Source organism: Equus asinus, chromosome 1 (genome assembly GCF_041296235.1).
Source record: "Equus asinus isolate D_3611 breed Donkey chromosome 1, EquAss-T2T_v2, whole genome shotgun sequence".
NCBI classification, from domain to species: Eukaryota; Metazoa; Chordata; class Mammalia; order Perissodactyla; family Equidae; genus Equus; species Equus asinus.
Window position 1 is genome coordinate 164462874 of NC_091790.1, and position 18626 is coordinate 164481499.

The 18626-nt window shown below is 35.7% G+C and overlaps 1 protein-coding gene across 1 annotated transcript in view; it reads right to left on the reverse strand.

Moving 5' to 3' along the window:
• Positions 1-18626, reverse strand: part of DPY19L2 (dpy-19 like 2) — a 108937-nt gene that overhangs the window by 15425 nt on the left and 74886 nt on the right. Inside the window, exons 17-20 of the mRNA XM_014838759.3 lie at positions 16948-16994; positions 8837-8861; positions 2214-2333; positions 1097-1271 (exon numbers count right to left, since the gene is read on the reverse strand). Of these exons, the coding sequence (XP_014694245.2) occupies positions 1097-1271; positions 2214-2333; positions 8837-8861; positions 16948-16994 (367 nt within the window). The remainder of the gene's footprint in view (positions 1-1096; positions 1272-2213; positions 2334-8836; positions 8862-16947; positions 16995-18626) is intronic.

An 18626-nucleotide genomic window follows, 5' to 3' on the forward strand; every position in this document is an offset into this window, starting at 1 on the left:
AAAGATCAGGTACGTTTTAAAGCTTGGGAAAAATAGCTGTAACTGAGGAGGGGCAAGGGAGACTGAAGGGAGTACCTACCTGGTATCCTATAGGGAAAAAGTCAGTAGAGGATTAATTTGAAAATTCTGATTAAACTGGGCTGGCAGCCTAAGTGATAAGGCACTGTAACCTATACACTTTGAAAGTCATAGACCAAATATCTCAATTGAAGTTTACCTTAATGATGGCTAACTAGTAAAATGGTGAGTATCACATGAGAGATAAGAGGAAATCGATTCAAGGAGTCACAGGATAAACTGAAATAAACCATAGTAAAGAACCTGTGCCAGAGAAAATTACTGAATATCAAAAATAGTCTTGGACAAGATTATAGATAACTTACTGTAGAATATACTTATTCTCTAGAAAGGCATTTAAAAATGAAATATCTGTTTCAGGTAGTTTTGGCTAAAGATAGTAAGAAAAGAAGGTAAGCTAAAAAAAGACTTTCAAGTATGCAGAAGTAGAATATATACTCATCTCTCATCTCTTTGAGATGATTTAGTGAAGAAAATACAATATCCAAGATTTTAACTCTTCTGCATGTGACTGGATCTACAGACTGAGAGCAGACAGTCAGCACTGACAAAAGTGATAGAAGCGGTGTTGTTAACCTTCCCACAGACAAAACTATCTTCTCCAGCGGCCTACCACAAGGTGTGAATTTTGATATTAAAGATTTATTTCTTTATATGTGTCACCGTTATGGTTAAAAAATAATAATGATTTTAGAGTTACAGTACAACTCATGATCATTAATTCTTGATGTTAATTGAAATTCTTTTCAACGGTTATCTAGGAGAGGTTTAAAGAGCACAGAAAATCACTTTTTGAAAGGTTTGATTTGAGACATTGCAATTAGCATCCTCAAAATCTGTGAGGGCATAAATGATTATGTGTGCATATTTTTAAATTTTATATATATATAGATATATACACACATACACACATATATGAAATGATAGCTACATAATATATATATGCATATATAAATAAATGTGAGTATGGATGTGTGCATATAAAACTAGTTATACAAATAACTAAACAGTTACATACCTGGTCTGGTATTGTATTTGATCCACTGTATCAGTTCTTCCTGAGGCAAATTATTAAATTCTCCTATTATGCTCCATTGATTACGCAGGTTTATACAACCTTGTATTGACATCACTGTTAGAATGCCAAAGATAAGATTCTCAAAACGAACTCTGCAAAAAAGCCAGCCAAAGAGCTGAAATGAAAGAAACCATTTATTTATAATTCTTAAATGAAGAGTGCTATAGGGTCAATAACAAATTCTCACCTTCCTACTTAAACCATGGTGGATTACCATTTGATACTATCTGTACACTAACAATATACAGAAGTCTCATCACCTATTGTTTAAAAATGGCAAATATTTTGGAATTACAGGGCTCAGTTAAAAATTGAGCTTTCTTTCCTCTCTAAAGGATTAATGGAGGAATATCCGATCCTTCCAGTACTGATTTGCTACCAGGGATTAAAATTAGCAAACTACAATTTTGCAACATCCTAGAACTAAATCCTGTAACATCTGGCTGCCTTTTATGGATATCTTGAGTAACTAGGGAAACCCCAGTAGTATTGACATGCATATTCCTCTCAGGAAAATAAGCATTATGATACTCTAAGGCAATGCTCTCACAATCAAAACTCAATAATCTGTTTCCAGAAGATCTTGGTCCCAAAATTCTAGCTACTTTGTCTGGCTCTTTTTTAAATTAGATACAATAACAGAACCCCAGAATCGACAACTTCTCCTAGGGATTCTCTGAGCCAAACAGGACAATACTAGAGCAAGTACCTTGCACTTACTCAAGTACTAGGCGAGTACCTGAGGATAGTTTTGCTGGGCCAAGAAGCTCTTACATAGATCTGAACTCCAAAAACTATGTCTGTGGATAGGATGCTAACAGGGGGAAGTGTGCCTCATCACTTTTGAAGAAATATCAGTTAAGATCTAGGAATAATTTTTAATGCTACTTGAAGTTGCTTTTCTTATTCTACAGAGAATCATGAACTAACATTTCAAATCATTTAAGATAAAAACACTTAATGTTTTTAAGTTTTGGATTACTCAGCAAAGCCATGGTAACTATGCTGCTGTTATTATGGTTATGATAGTGTAGCTATACAAGGATGAATACCTTACCCATCGAGAGCAGATCAAGGAAGCCATAACACACATGTGAGGTGTCAAAAACAGCTTCAGCCTCATAATTAAAATGGCAAGAGCAGTAAATGCTAACAACTGCAATGTGTGAAAAATCAGCTATAAAAGCACAAAACAAAATGACAGTTTCACTTTATATATTTTAAAATTAATAAATATAAAACAAAGTATATTAAAATTATTATTATGCATTAGGACAAGGATCTTTCTTAAATTTTTTTTTCATTGAGGTAACATTGGTTTTTAACATTATATAAATTTCAGATGTATGGACAAGGATCTTTTAACTTAGCAATGTCTATTAATATCTATTCATTCATTCAACAAAGATTTATTGAATGTCTACTACATGCCAGGTGCTGTTCTGGGTGCTTCAGACACAACAGTGAACAAAACGACAGTGAGCAATTTCTGCCCTTGTGAGGCTTACATTTTAGTACATTTGGCAAGGAGAGACAAAAAATAAACAGACACAGCAAATAAATAAACACATTATATACTCTATCAGAAGGTGATAAGGGCAATGGAAAAGAAAATGGGGCAGGGAAAGGAGACCGGGAGTGCAGGGTGTGGCGTGGGGCCACAGGTGGGAGCAGTTGCAATCATCAGGAGGATCTTCAGAGTGGGCCTCATTGAAAGGTGGTATTTGAGCAAAGACCTACACAAGGTGAGGAAGTGAGTCCTAGAGACATAAAAATGCAGAATGCTTCACAAATCTGCATGCTAGCAAAATTCAGTCAGCAACAAAAATCACAGCAAAACATAAACTAGATTATTTTCAAAGGAGTGGAATTATGTAAAGATTTGTACTAATTAGTAGGACACCCCATTTTGATCAAGAGGCCACTGAACAAAGGTTTCAAACAAAACTTTTCTCACAGACATAGTCATAAAATATCAACCAATTCCTCACTAGAAAATGGACAAAGAATTAATGCAACTCAAAGTAAGCGGCAACTAAATATTCACATTCTAGCTAACAATTAAACAAATTAAATATTAAAGATATTTTCATCTATAAAACTGACAAACATTAAATTAATACTGAGTGTTAGAGAGGATGCCATGAAACACACTGAAATAGTTAATTGGTACATTCCTGTAATTTAGCAATATTTATCAAGACACTAGAAAAGAGCCAACCTCTTTGCCTTAAATTTCCGTTCAAAGAATTTAACTTAAAGGAATAATCAAAACACAAAAATGCTTCTACAAAGTTAATCACTGAAGCCAATTTTTACCAGCAAAAATAGAAACAACCTAAGTGACCAATATAGAAGAATAAGTAAATTACTGCATTTCCACATGTATACCGCCATTAAAAGATCACATACTTGAAGATTATTCAATAGCATGGGACAGTTTTCAGAGTACAAAACTCTGTACATACAGAATGACATTAATTCTGTGAAAACCACCTGTGTGTGCACATACATGTGCCCATATATACACATGTGTACATAGATATACACACACAGGAGGGAAAAGGCTGTAAGAAAATATACCTAAAAAGTTAACAGGTTACTTCTGAATGGTGATTTTTCTGTGTTTTCCAATTTTGTTAAATGTGTCATTTTATAACCAGAAATACATAATTTATATTTAACATGGAATGGCAAAAACTGTACCCAAAGCTGGTTTTTCCCCTTTTTTAAGTTAAGATGTTTAAAAGTGAAATTTATTTTTTTCATAATTCTTGGAACCAAAATTGGAATGTGGAACATTCATTTCAAAGTCAGGCTTCATTTTTCTTTAGGCAAATTCACCTTTGGGTAAAATGAAGAACATGTTATGGAGGGAACAAAAGACACCAACACACTTTATATCCAAAGGGGTCCTTTTGTTCAGAACACTAAATCATAGATTGGTAGATGACATGGGTCATCTACTTTAATTAGCTATCCAAAACAGGGATCTTTTCTATCAATCTACAAACTGGATATTTACTATTTCCTGAATAGGACTATGCCCACAGGAATGCCTATATGATAGCACTAAGTGTTAGAAAATCCTTTCTAAAGCTGAAGCCATGTTTCCCTGTAACTTCCACACCTCAGGAATGGCATAAAATTAGTCTAAACCCATTTGTGCAGGACAGTTCTCTATTATTGAAATATCATAATTATGACTTTGCACTATCCCCACCTTCACTCTTAGAAAGCTTTTTCTATCTTTAGGCTAAATATTCAGAAACCTTCACTCACTAGTTCTGTATTGTCACAGTTCTGGTTGCCCTGCTCTGGAAGTGGTACAGATTGACCATGTTTTTCTTAAAATGTGGCATCTAGAAATAGGCTATAATACATATGGTCTAATCAACGCAAGCACACATCCGACTTCTTCCAATATTCCTTTCTTTGGTTATTTTGAGTCACTATCATTTTCTCCCCTAATTCCCATCATTTCTACTTTAGCAACAACTTCTCACATGATCACAACTAAATTCAAAGTAGTAATTCTCTTTGCTGTTCCTCTATCATCTAATGGCTGAAAGGAGGACTCCGTTTTCATACAGAGACTTGCAAGATCCCTACCACCTCCTTATCTTCTCTGCATGATGTTTTCGGTAGCTGGATGACACAGAATAGCTATTCCAAATGGCATCACTTACGTTTTCTTTCTATTCTCACCCAATGCTCCTAACCATTCTTCTACACTCAGGCTCCTGACTTTCCTGAGCTCTCCTGCCATGGTTATTTTATCTCCCATTCTATTAAATAGCTTTCTTTTTAATCACCAAGTGGAGGACAGAAGGCTACAGTCAAAAAGTATAGTCCAAAATCACTACTGTATGTAAACTATTGCCAATTCACTAGTATCTCTTTCCATATAAAAATTACCAGGAAAATCCTCACAAAAAAAGAGGCTGGAGGCAAGGAAGCAACTGAAGCTCAGGAAACTGTTCATTCCCCATCTTTGGAATAAGTGAAGCCAACTGGGTAAAATGTGAGGTAGCAGCTCACACCAAGCAGAGAGAATACAAGGACCAAGTGTCTAAGGCCAGTTCAAAGGGTGGGTTGTTCCTGTCAAAACTACCTCCCAACACAGTGTGAAGATGCCTTGAGAATACACTAAAGAGGTGCCCTCCACTGGCACATGATATACGGGGCAGAATACTGGTTGGAGCCTCCTGAAGTATTGGTCCAGAAAGCACACTAATTATAAAAGTGGACATTTACACAGTGCTTAACTTACACTAGGCATTATTCTAAGTACCTTATTTATAACTCATTTATCCCATAGCAACCATATGACATAAACACCTTGATTATTGTTGCTCCCCAAAAGACGTGAGGTAACTCAGCCAAGATCACACAGCTAGTAAGTGGATCTGAGTCCAGTTCAGCTGCCAAGTCTATGCCATTAACCACTACCCTGTGCTTCCTCTCAAAAATAAACTATTCAACAACATGGTTCTCTCAGTTTGTGAACACAGAAGTGTACAGACCCCCAACATCTATCACTCAATCAGTTTCTTAAGAGAAGTAATTCTTCCCCCAAATTCTGCAACACTTCAATCCTTCAACAGAATATCTCTGTATTGGTTCATATGCCTTCACTGTGCGTCACAGAAAACCCTTTGGCTGTGAGTAATAGAAAAACTTTGTTCATAATAGAAAACACAAACTCAACTGACGTAAAATATAAAGGATCAAACTTTATATAATAAACTCCAGGGATTAGAAAAACAAGTGAAGGCTGATGCAGGACTGACTATCATGGACAAAAAGAGGTCTGAGTGGGTCAAAAGAATACTCAGGAGCCAATACTTTCAATGTTCTCTCTCCTTAGCCTGTCTTCATACTAGCTCCTCATTGGGACTATGACATTCTGGCAATAAATATTGTTCCTAACTCTCTTTCCCTTCTCTTTCTTTCCCACGAATTAGTAGGTACTCCTTCACTAATTTCTAAGCCCATAAGATAGAAAAATTGGTTAAAAGGAGTTAATTTGATGCAATAAATACAGATAATTAAATTATGAAGAAAAATCACAACAGAATTCTTTACTCTAACACACTTTAATAATATCATGACAGTGGGGAGATAATCCAGGGTTTGTTCAGTAAGTCGAAGGATGCAGACTGTCCCAGATTCAGAGGGTTGGCACAAAGCAAGGAATTGAGAACTAAGACTCTGGTGATAAAATGATCCTAAGGAATCCTCCTCAGCCAATCCTGAAACAAGCTGCAATGTGTAACCTTTTGTTATCATATCCCACTCAGAGTGAGGCACAGCCCCGTACCTCTCCCAGGGTTTATGCCTTCCATGCCCCAACACCCCTAACGTGAAAACAGTCGCCATCTCCCATGCCTTGTAAGCACAGATTTACCAAGCGTGAGCCACAAGTGGGAGTGGGATGAGAAGCCAGCCTCTCATCCAGCAGACATAAGACTTCACATTGGCACTGCATGGAAACAGATCATTTCCTTCCATAAGACCTACTGTTTTTAGAAATTTAAATCTCTAATCTGCCTATACATCAGTTTAGCAAACTCTCTTCAGTTTAAAAAAATTAAGAGATTTGCTGTCACTGTCTTCCTTCTAGTTGGCTTGACTTCTGACTGCCTTTTTAAAAAACCATCCTCTTTACTGCCAACAGACTTAAAATATTTGAAACTCAGATCTGACTGTATCATCTCCTGCTTAACAACAAAGTCTAGAACGACGTGCAGCTTCTTTGCATATGAAGCCGCCATAGTCTGAACTCTGGTTACTTTTCCCATCTCATTTCCTGCTACTTCTTGCCTTTCTTATGCATCAGCATTACTGATTTGCCTATAGCTCTAAACATAACCTATTACCTTATGTCTTCCATGCACATCCTTTGACCTCGGTAAACACATCCTCAAACGTCATTAATAAAATCTTTCCTTGACAGCCCCACCCCCACCACACAGATCTAATCACTTTTTTCTGTATGACTTTTGTATCTACCTTTATCATTGCACATATAATCATCCGTTCACATTTTGGTCTTCCTCTACCATACGTTAAATTCCATAAAAGCAGGTACTTGGTGTACAATAGGCACACAATAGAAATCAAACTGATCAAATTAGTAGAAAAAAAGAAAAAATGGGCAAAAGTAAGGGTAACTCGAGAAATGAAAGAGAGAGTAGCAAAATAATGTGAGAAATGGCAGAAAATTAAGGAATACTATGTTTCTGAAAAGAGGTGGGTTTTAAATATTGTGTATTAAATCAGTAACGTGACGTGGCTAATTTATGTAAGAGCAGCTCACTGTAGGCAGTAGTAGGCTGAATGGCTAACAGCACGGATTCTGCTGCTACACTGCCTGGGCTCAGTGTCTTTGGCTCCACAAACCTAAGGTCACTTTAGCTTTGTGGCCTTAGGCAAATTACTTAACCTTTCTATGCCACAGTGTTTTTCATCTGTGAAATATAAACAATAGTACTTATCTCAATGGGTTGTTGTGAGAATGAAATTATGAATATATGTAAATCATTTACAAAAAATACCCTGTCCGTAGGAAGCAGTAAGTGCTATTACTTTAAGAGCATTAGAAATGTACTGCTTGGGTTCAATGCAAGCTTTCCTACAAACTAGCTATGAGACCTTAGGTAGGCTACTTAATTTCTCTAGATTTCTATTTCTTGGCAGAGACCCCTCTGTTGCTTGCTGGCTTGATGCAGACGAGCACATCATCCCCAGAAGCCACATGTTGAAGATGGCAGAGCCACATATGGAAGGAGTCTGGGTCTCTCAATCACTGCTTGTTGGAGAGCCACTTGCTAATCAGGAACTCCTGTTTCTAACTTTATGTGAGCAAAGAATTAAACTTCGACTGAGTGAAATCATTGAAATGTTGTTGTTTTATCTCTGTAACAGGCAGTATCACCTAATTAACATAATTTTCTTATTTGAAAAATGGTATTATGAGAACCAAACAGCACAGTACATGGCACATAATAACTATTAAAAAGATAATAGTTATCATCATAAACTATTCCCATTAGTTTCAAATTCAGTTGCCCTCTCTTGTCAATTTGACCTTCACTTTAAGACTCAGTTCCATTACCTAGGAAATCATATTTCCAGCCTGTGCTGATCCTTCCCTTTGTACACCACAAAATAATTCAGCACCATATAAAATGCTGTCTTATTTGTTTCATGTCTCCATTGAAAACTTACATATTTGAGTGCAGGAACACTGCTATACTATCTTTTGTGTGCTATAACACCGCTAAGCTTGTAACTGACTGACCATCAAGTCTTCACGTGGCAGAAGGCCACCAGTCACAAGGCCATGGGTACCTGCCCTGATGGACTGTATGTGATTAGCTCTGCAGGCTAGAAATCAATACTTGTTATGGTTGAATGAAGGGGAGAATGAATAAATGAAGATAATTTAATTTAATTATGTTCCACAGTCATAAATCAGCCTCTGGCTTTCAAATCCTTACTAGTGTTCAAAACAGAGCAGTTTAAGGATTGCGAAGGATCAGGAGAAACTTATCACCAAGGCTGAACCACAAAGCACTGCAGATGGTGTCTCAGCAGCAGGTTATACCTTTGTGAATTATCCTTGACCTAGAATTTAATACACAAGTCTACCAGAGATTAAAATGAAAGCTTTACCTCACCATGTTCAAGGAGCTGTTTTCTGGAATAAAACAAAAATATTCTCTATTTACTGAATGTCCATTATTACTACGATTACACGAAAATAAACTTCATTTATTTGTTTTAGATTTTTCCATTTTTCTTTTGAGGAAGATTAGCCCTGAGCTAACTGCTGCCAATCCTCCTCTTTTTGCTGAGGAAGACTGGCCCTGAGCTAACATCCATGCTCATCTTCCTCTACTTTATATATGGGACGCCTAGCACAGCATGGTGTACTAAGCAGTGCCATGTCTGCACCCGGGATCCGAACCCGCAAACCCTGGGCCGCCGAAGCGGAAGGTGTGTACTTAACTGCTGCGCCACCAGGCAGGCCCCGTGTTTTAGATTTCTAAAATTTGATTCTCTCTAAAGTACTTAGGAGCATAAATAAAAATAAAAACATTAGATAGCATCAATAAAAATAACAGAAATTTAAAAGGCATGATTTACAGTCAACCTAATTTAAAGTATACCAAAAAGCCATTCTTTGGTTAAGATAAAATAAGTTTCACTGATCACTGGAGATTGTACCTCTGGAATGATAAGTGAATACAAAGAATTTTTATTAAATATTCAACCATGTACAGTATATACGGTACTTTAAGCATTGCTGCATGTCTGAGTTGTTTTCATTTTTCACAGCTATAAATAGCATGAACATCGCTGTACATAAACCTTTGAGCATTTCTGAGTATTTCCTCAGGGTTAATGTCCAGAAGTAAAATTATTGGGTAAAGCATATCAATATTTTCAGTTCCAGAAAAGCTGTACAACAAATTTACTAAATATTCAGGTCTAAAAATCTACTACCTTGTTGCAGCACACTTACCGTGATCTGGACACCACATCGTGAGCACAGCGAGGACGGCGCAGATGCCGTTCTTACCCTCACGGAGTTCATGCTAGATTATACAAGAGTATCAGACTGCCTCTTTTATCGTCTCATTGAAAAGACTAGATATTTTAGATTTATAAAAAGGCTTTACAGGATGCAGAAGCCACCTAATACAGATTTTGGGGTTGGAGAGAGAAGACAGTTCAAGAAAGTAAGTAGAAGTATGGAAGTTTGAGGGCGCACACACATCTAGAGATTAAAAAAAAAGGGGAGAAGGGAGTTAGGAGAAGCCTTTCAGTATAGTAGCGAAATCACCAAATTACTTTGCCTCCATTGCAGCTCCTTCCTAACTAATGCAGTCAAGCGTGGGGGCGGGGGTTGGGATGCAGTGTCTTGAAATCTGCCTGTCACAACAGAATCCCATGGTGAGCTGGTGCATGCAAGGGAGAGGCCTGGTAGGTAAGTAATTATTATAATGGCCAAAGACTCTGACAATAACTACTGATACAAATAAATCTAGCAGCTAATTTAAAATATGAATATACAACCGAATCATGAAACACAAACAGCATGAAAGAGAAAAACCAAGACGAATGAGCAAATGAACTGACCACTCATGAAATAAGAGTTAATGCAAGAAATAAAAGAGAGTATTAGGTGAAAATTCCAATAATTATCTTCAGAGAAGTTTAAGAGGATATTGCATCCATACAATTAGAACAAGTGCAATGATAAGGAGCTTTCAGAAATTCTGAGAAAAACATATTTGCCTAATTTAACACCTCAAAAGAAGGCTGAATAGCAGAATGTATAAAGCTGAAATTGAAAATGTTGAAGACCCGGTCATGGAATTCTCTGAGAACATAGGAGAAAAAAGAAATAGATAGTTGTGATAAAAGCAAGAAAAGATGTTCAAAAAAGGGAGGCTAAAGAAAAAGAATAAGAGAACAACAATTCCTTGAGCTAAAGAAAGATTTGAGTGTTCAAATTAAAATGTCCTATGAATTAATAAACATATAAAATACACACACACACACGCTCTCAAAACTCTTAAGTTTCCAGAGAGCAAAAGTAAAGACATAAGATTTCTAGGAAACAATGAAGCAATGTCCACAAAATGCTGAATAAATTCTAGAAATATTTACTAACCAATCCATCAATCTGAGGGCAAAATGAGAGCATTTTTCAGACAAGAAAGCACTCAGACAGTATGCCATCTCTGCACTCTTTCTACAAAACAGCATTTGAGCAGATGCAGTCTTTGAATCTAAGAGGAGGAAAGAAGGAGACACAAGAAACAGTCAAGAACAAACCAGTAGAATTTGAAGTACAAAAATTTCTTTTGTCTTTAGTCTAAATGTTCAGACACTTCTTAAAACAGAAGATATTACAACAATCTAGCTAAAATGTCAGATTGTTTCAGTATAACATGGGAGGTGACGGTGTGTGGGAGGGGCGAAGTGTTCCAATAGCACAGCAGTGAAGCAAGCAGGTCTCTAAAGCTAGAGTCCCTGAGTTTGAATCCTAACTATACTACTTACTAGCTGTTTGCCTTTGGGAAAGTTACTTACCTCCTCTGTCCTTCAGTTTCCTCATCTCTAAATAATGATTATAATAATGGAACTCTTCTCTCACAGAGTGGTTGTAATGATTTACTGAGGTAAGAAACTTAAAAATACCATCAGGCACACAGCCAATAAGCATTAGTTATTATTGTTGAGAATAACACGTTTAGAAACTAATTAACTCGATATTAATATATTTGCTAAAAATTTAAGGGAAACAACTAGGAAAACAGAAATGGGTGTAGACAAACAAGTCAGCAAATGTCAAGAAAATAATTTTTTTTAAAGCATGATGAATAGAAAACATAAACAAATATGGAATCTAGAATCCAAACTTAGCAGTTATCACAAAATGGGTTTAATTCACCAATTTAAAAACGAATAGTAGAAGAATCTAGATTGAAGGGAAAAAATAAAATCCACCAATTAGAAATATATCTAAACCAAAATGTCACAAAAAGGTTGAAAATAAAGCACAGATAAAGGTACACCAGGCAAATACTAAAATAGAAAGTGGATGTGGCAATATTAACTTTCTGCAAAGGAGAATTCAAAGCAGAAAGTATTAAATAAGGCAAAGAATATCCTTTACAATAATCAAAGGTACAATCCTATAATAATCATGAAATGAACAATAGCACTGTCTATGTAAAGCAAAAACCATTAACATTACAATTTTGAAAGACAAAATACATTCTCAATGTGATACATGAAGATAGCATTCTGAGAAAATAACAAAGATAAATTGATATATTAAAGAATTTAGAACAGCACTGTTAATTACATGTAACTTTGAACTCTCCCCAAATATGCAATACATGTTTTTCAAATGCTCACATTTACAAAAACTGAACACTAACCTTGATAAAGAGTAAATAAATAAACCATGAAGGCAAAAATATAAAAGAAACTAACTAGCTAAAAATTTTCAGACATTCTTCTAGACAATTTTTAGATTAAATAATCAAAATTCATATCACAGACCAAATAGTAATGAACATTAATGGTAATGCTACACACACCTACTGGATATAGTTTAAGTGGTTTTCAGATGAAAAATGATTCCTTTTAATGAATTTACTAGAAAAGAATAAACATTGATAATAAGTGAGCTGGACATTAAACACAGAAAATAATAAAAAGACACCAAAAGAAAGAATAAAAATAGATAAAAATATAAGCAGAAATAAAATAGAGAACAGCCCTCATAAATGATAAATAAAACAAAAAGTTGGTTTTTTGAAAAATCCAAACAAGAAAGACTTCTGATAAATCTGAACAAGAAAAAAGATAATTACAAATACAGATGAAATTGTTTTAAAAGAATTATTTCTATAATTTATGGTCTATATGTATAAATTACAAAAGTGACTCAAGAAGAGTATCTGTATAAATATATTGCTATTTTAAGATGTTGAAAAAACAGTCAAGGCTAAGCTCCCACCTTTAAGAAAAGGCCAAGATATTTTTATGGGTGAGTCTGTCAAATCCTTAAGAAGCAGATAATTTCCATGTTAATTAAGCTATCCCCAAGAACAGAGAAAGATATAAAGCTATGAGATGATTATAATGTTGGTTCCAAAACCAGGTAGGGATAGCCCACAAAAACTCTATAGACTAGGGAATATATATACATACACATATACACACACTAAATAAAATATCAGCAAATAAGTTTCAGCACAGTATTAAAGAAATAATGCACAAACACCAAACAGATTTCATTCTTGGTGTTCAGAAATAGATCAACATTAAGAAACCTATGAGGATATTATCTATAGATACTCAATAAAGGAAAAAAGCCATACAATGATCCTAAAATACTTCTGAAAATACATCTTTTTATTTTACAGTTTTATTGAGCTATAATTCACAAACCATACAGTTTCAACATTGACATTTAATTTAAAAAATATTTTGGTTTATATAGACTACAAGGAAACTTCCTTAAGTCAATAAAGGCTATCTATTACATACTGACAGCAAACAGAATAGTGAGCCAGTAAAGGCATTCATCTTCCAGCCAGAAACAAAACACAAAGCACTGCAATTATTCAAATTTGTTCTGGAACTTCTAGCCAATACAGGAAGATAAGAAAAAAAAGAGGTATTTATATTGAGAAATGATTATTATTTGTAGATTATATGATAACCTGCCTAGAAAATCCAGAGAATCAATTGAAAAACTATAGAATTAAAAGGAAAGTTTGTTAATGTGGCTGGATACAAAACTGATGTTTAAGAATCAACAGCTTTTCTATAAAATAGTAATGATAAATTAGCAAATATCTAAAAATATCATTCTCAATAGCCAAAAAAAAAAAAGGAAAAAATCTGTAAGATCCAAAAGAAAAAAACCTTAGTAAGACTCATAGGGGAAAAAAACTACAGAGCTTGAATAAAGTATAAAAATTAGAATAACAACCACAGTAATAATAACACTTGAGTGTTCTGCCAACAGTTCTAAGCACTTCACTTGCATTAACTCTTCTAATACATGCAGTAACCTGTGAGGTTGATGTTGTTATACCCATTTTATGGATGATGAAACTGGGGCACGGAGGTGTTAAGTGACTTGCCCACACTAATAAGTAGAGATACATCACATTACTCGATTGGAGAATCAATGATATAAAGAGTAAATTCTCTCTGAATTAACCTAAGGCAATTCCAATAGACTACGGTGGGTGCCTGGGGGCGAGGGAGATTCTAGACACATTTATTCCAAAGCTTACCTGGAAAAGTAAACGTAAATAAATACGAAAAATGATAACAATAAAAGGGAGGCTTAAATAGTGCTGTTTTGACTCAGAAACAAATGGATCAATGTAAGAGAGAATCTAAAACAGAATCAAGTACATAAGAGAATTTATTACTATCTGATTAAAACTGATATTTCAAATGATTGGGAAAAAGATCACACAATATTGTGTTGGGACAATACCTCATTTGAGGGGGAAAAGGTAGATTCCTATATGTCAACACACTACAAAACGAATGCAAGGTTGATTAACAATCTGTATGCAAAACAGAAAATTATGGAGAACGCCAGCAAGACAGTGAAGTAGTAGATACATGCCTTGGTACCTCCACAAAAAACAATCAGACAGCTATCCACAAACGAAAATTGTTCTGGGAGGGCTCAAGAGCCCAGTTAAGAACCAATATGTGGAGCAAAAAACAGGGAATAACTCCACAGAAAGGATCACTACGGAGATCGGCTTAGCTGAGACACCTGGAAACAGCTAGAAATAAAGAAAAAGGGCAAGGGGCATCGGTTTCAGCCACGGGGCAGATGCCATACCAGTGTCCAGGGGCCTGCTCTGCAGGGACCCCTGTAGTTTTTGTCAGTGAGGACCCCAACAGCTTTCACAGGAGAGGACCCCACAGCGTTTGTCAGCACAGACCCCTGTGGCCTGCTTTGCAGAAGACACAGGCAGCTTCCACCACTGAGGTAAACAACAGCCATTGCTGCTATTGGCTCCCCAGGGGAAGAAGTGATTGCTCCATGAAAAGCGAAGGCATCAGCTACAAGAAACTCGAAAAATCAAGGAAACACGACACAACCAAAAGAATGCAACAGTTTTCTAGTAACTGACTCCATAGAAATAGAGATAAATGAGTTGCCAGACAAAGAAAATTACGAAAGAAAATATGTAGAAATATTTTAATGATTTTTGATGTAGGGAAGTGTTTCTAAGCAACAACCAAACACAAAAGCAGAAAACGTACAGTTGTGACTGAACAGAAATTTTAAATCTCTATAAAGCAAAGAGCATTCATAAACTATACACTGACATCCTGGAAGAAACTATGTTACACCATAATAGTCAAAAGGTTACTGTCTATAATACAAAAAACACTACAAATCAATATTCAAATGGTCTAGAAGAAATATAGAGAACACACACATAGAAAGATGTAAAACTTCACTGGTAAAGATTTTTATAAAATGAAATGAGTCATTTTTTTCCTTTACCTATCAGAAAATGCTAAAAGTTTGATAACTGGTCTTCATAGAGATGCAGGGAAATCGACACTTATCATTATAAGTTCTCAGTATTTATTAAATTATAAAATATTCATACCTTATGATCCAGCAGTCCCATTTCAAGTATTCTAAATACTAAACATTCTAAACACTAAAATAAGTATGCAAGGATACATGTATAAGAATGTTCATTACTCATAGCATTGGCTGTTATGACAAAAAATAAATATAATCTAAATATCCATTGATGTGGGAATGGCTAAGTACTTGGTCGTCACTCATGATGATGAACAACAAAACATGGAGACCAGTACAAAGTGTGAGGAAGTTCCAGGCAGACACTCAAGACACACTGTGAAACAAACAAGTTACAGAATAATAATACTACGATTTAATGGAATACTACAATTCCATGAAAAAAATACTGTATTTTTATATGTGTTTCCTAGAATGATACATATAAAGCCATTTACAATCAGCACCCTCTTTTCTTGATATACTATCTTGTCTGAATGTATTACCACAAGCATGCATTATCTGTGCTATTTAAAGGAGCCCTCTGCCCACACACAGACATGCAGGATGATCATTTTCAGGTATTTAATCTCTAAGAAAGACCTCCTTATTTTGAGTAAGTATTTTCCACTCATTGGGCCCTCAAAGTCTGTCCTCTTTCATATTACACCTTCTCAGATATTTTATTTTTTTAATTTTTAATTCTTATTTTTTTTTGCTGAGGAAGATTCACCCTGAGCTAACATCTGTGCCAGTCTTCCTCTATTTTGTATGTGGGTCACTGCCAAAGCATGGCCACTGATGAGTGGTGTAGGTCCATGCCTGGGAACCGAACCTGGGCTGCTGGAGTGGAGTGCACTGAACATAACCACTAGGCTACGGGGCAGCCCCTACACCTTCTCAAAATTTGAAGACAGCTGCCATGTACCCCTCAAACTTCTATTATCCCATTAAATTTCCCAGGGCCCTTCTAGCATTCCTTATGTGAATAGTTTTCAGGCTCTAAATACACTCTCTGGAGAATGTCAAGACACATTCCCCTGAGCTCCACCTAACCAGAAAACAGTAGAGTGGGTCTATTTACCCCCTTGGTTTGGAAATGATTTCAATAAATAAGATTCTATCATTTCAAGGATTTTGAACATAAGACTCTAACTCTTCTGGTAACCATTCTACTTACTGAAAATATAAGCATGGGGTATGGGGTTCACGGAAATTATCTGTACTATTTTCACAATTTTTCTGTAAATCTAAAACTGTCATAAAAAATAAATTCATTAAATACAGAAAATCTAATGACATATCTACAAACACAAAATGTAACGAGTTAAGATTTTCCTCAGAAGGAGCTCTCTTCACAATTTACTTCTCATGCCCTATAGCAACGTGTGATTTATTTGAGTGGTATGTTTCTTGTATGTTTATATACTAAAATAAACTAAACCAATTTAAACTTTGAGTTAATTCACAAATATAAATATCTCCAAAACAAGACCAAATACATAAAAGAGATCCATAAGAATAAAACATTCATTCTTTTTTTAAAGAAAACATCTAAGTTTGGTTCATGTCTCCTTTCTTAATCATAATGCTGAAGTCTACTGTACATTCATTTGAAAAACTATATTACAGTGTTATTTAATAATTGAATACAGTATGATTTAAAAATAATTACAATTACCTTAGACAAGTGTTTGCAGATAAGACACATAAAATATCACGAAAAGCCTGTGAATAGAATCAAATAAATGAAACTTTTCTAAGGAATTATGTGACATTTAAAGTGCCCCAATTCATTAACATAAACACCCCCACTAGAGAGAAGTATTTTTATTGTTAAAGTGAGTCTTCAGGAACAGTATAGTTCCAGCTCTGCCCCAGGCAAAGAATGTTTTGCAGTTATAAATCCTATTTAAAAAAAAAAGAAAAGAGTGTTGGAGTCCATTTCAGCTTTAAGGTCCATTTCAGCTCTAAAATTCTACCCTTTGATATGTGGATAACTCTATACTAGGGTTTAGGTTTATATTTTAGTGGGAGGGGGTGAGCTGAAGGTGGGGGATTGGTTTCCACAAAGGAGGCAGCTTCCTCCACGTACCTTCAGAGACTGTTTTATCTTTGCCTTCCAAGAGAATTAGGAATCTCTCTCTTGTCCTCTTTCTCTCCCCCCCCCCCCCAGTTTATATCCTTATTTCACTCAAACTCCTGATTATTACAAAATTAGCTATGGCATATCTGCTTCCCTGATCTATCTCAGCCTGAAATGACTGATACAGAAGGCTTAAGAGCATTTATCAGAATGTACCCGACGATGGTGAGGCTGGGAGACGGAGGAGGGAAGGGGAATGCGAAGGCTAAATCTGGCCAAAAAGGCTCAGCAGGAATCCCACACAACCTAAATGCTAAGATAGAAAAATTTACGGGGAACTTAAAATTTTGCACTCTGCATGACATGTGGTTTGTAACTCATGGATAAACGGTGAAAAAATGTATAGTGAAATTTGAACTCTACCTTAAAATGAAATCTAAGTTTAGAATTTTTAACTCCCCTATTGACTCAAGAGCATCCTGCATGGAAGAATGTTTCAAGTGGCCTAAGTGAGATTCTAGGCACTTAGGCAAGCAAAAACTTATTCCAGGGTATAGTTAATAGAATATATGCATTTATAGGAGTTCAAGATTCAGTTGTGCCATAGAAAAATCATATTCTAGATATGTCTTCCTTCTTTCCCTCTTGGAAGTTGATTTCACACAAGTGAAAATTTAAATGAACAGCAGAAGTATCATTGAGATGAAAAATAAGCCACAATAGGACAAACAGAAACTGAGGGATTTACACAGAAGCAGAAAGGAGCTAAGTTTTAGTGGCTGCAGGGACGTGTGTGTGCATGCATCACATGTTAGCACACACGTGTGGTTTGAGCTGTGGTGCATTTTGGGGCTAGTATTGTGTTTACAAGTCTTGGATCTTAATTAAAAAAAATAGTAATAGTAGATCTAGCTATCATTTTCTCCTGTGTTGACTATCTTCCCACTCGATAGTTAATTCCTGCATTAGCCCCTCCAAGTGGAGCCTGTAAGAATACCACACTGTCGTGATGGAATAGAAACGGGCTAGTAGAGAACACTTGCAACTTGAGCTAGGCTAGGTCGGGCCACCAGGATGGAGAGCAGCAAACTGTGCATAATTTCCCGTTCCTTCTGTTACTTCTATCCTCACTCTTTCCAAGGGGTCCCTAGGGAACTGGATCAAGGGTGAAACAACAGAGACGTAGAGAGAGATGCTTTCTCATTCATAAATTATTCATATTCTATGTGAAAACAAAGGAATGAGAAATGTGGGAACTGGAGCTGCATAGATAA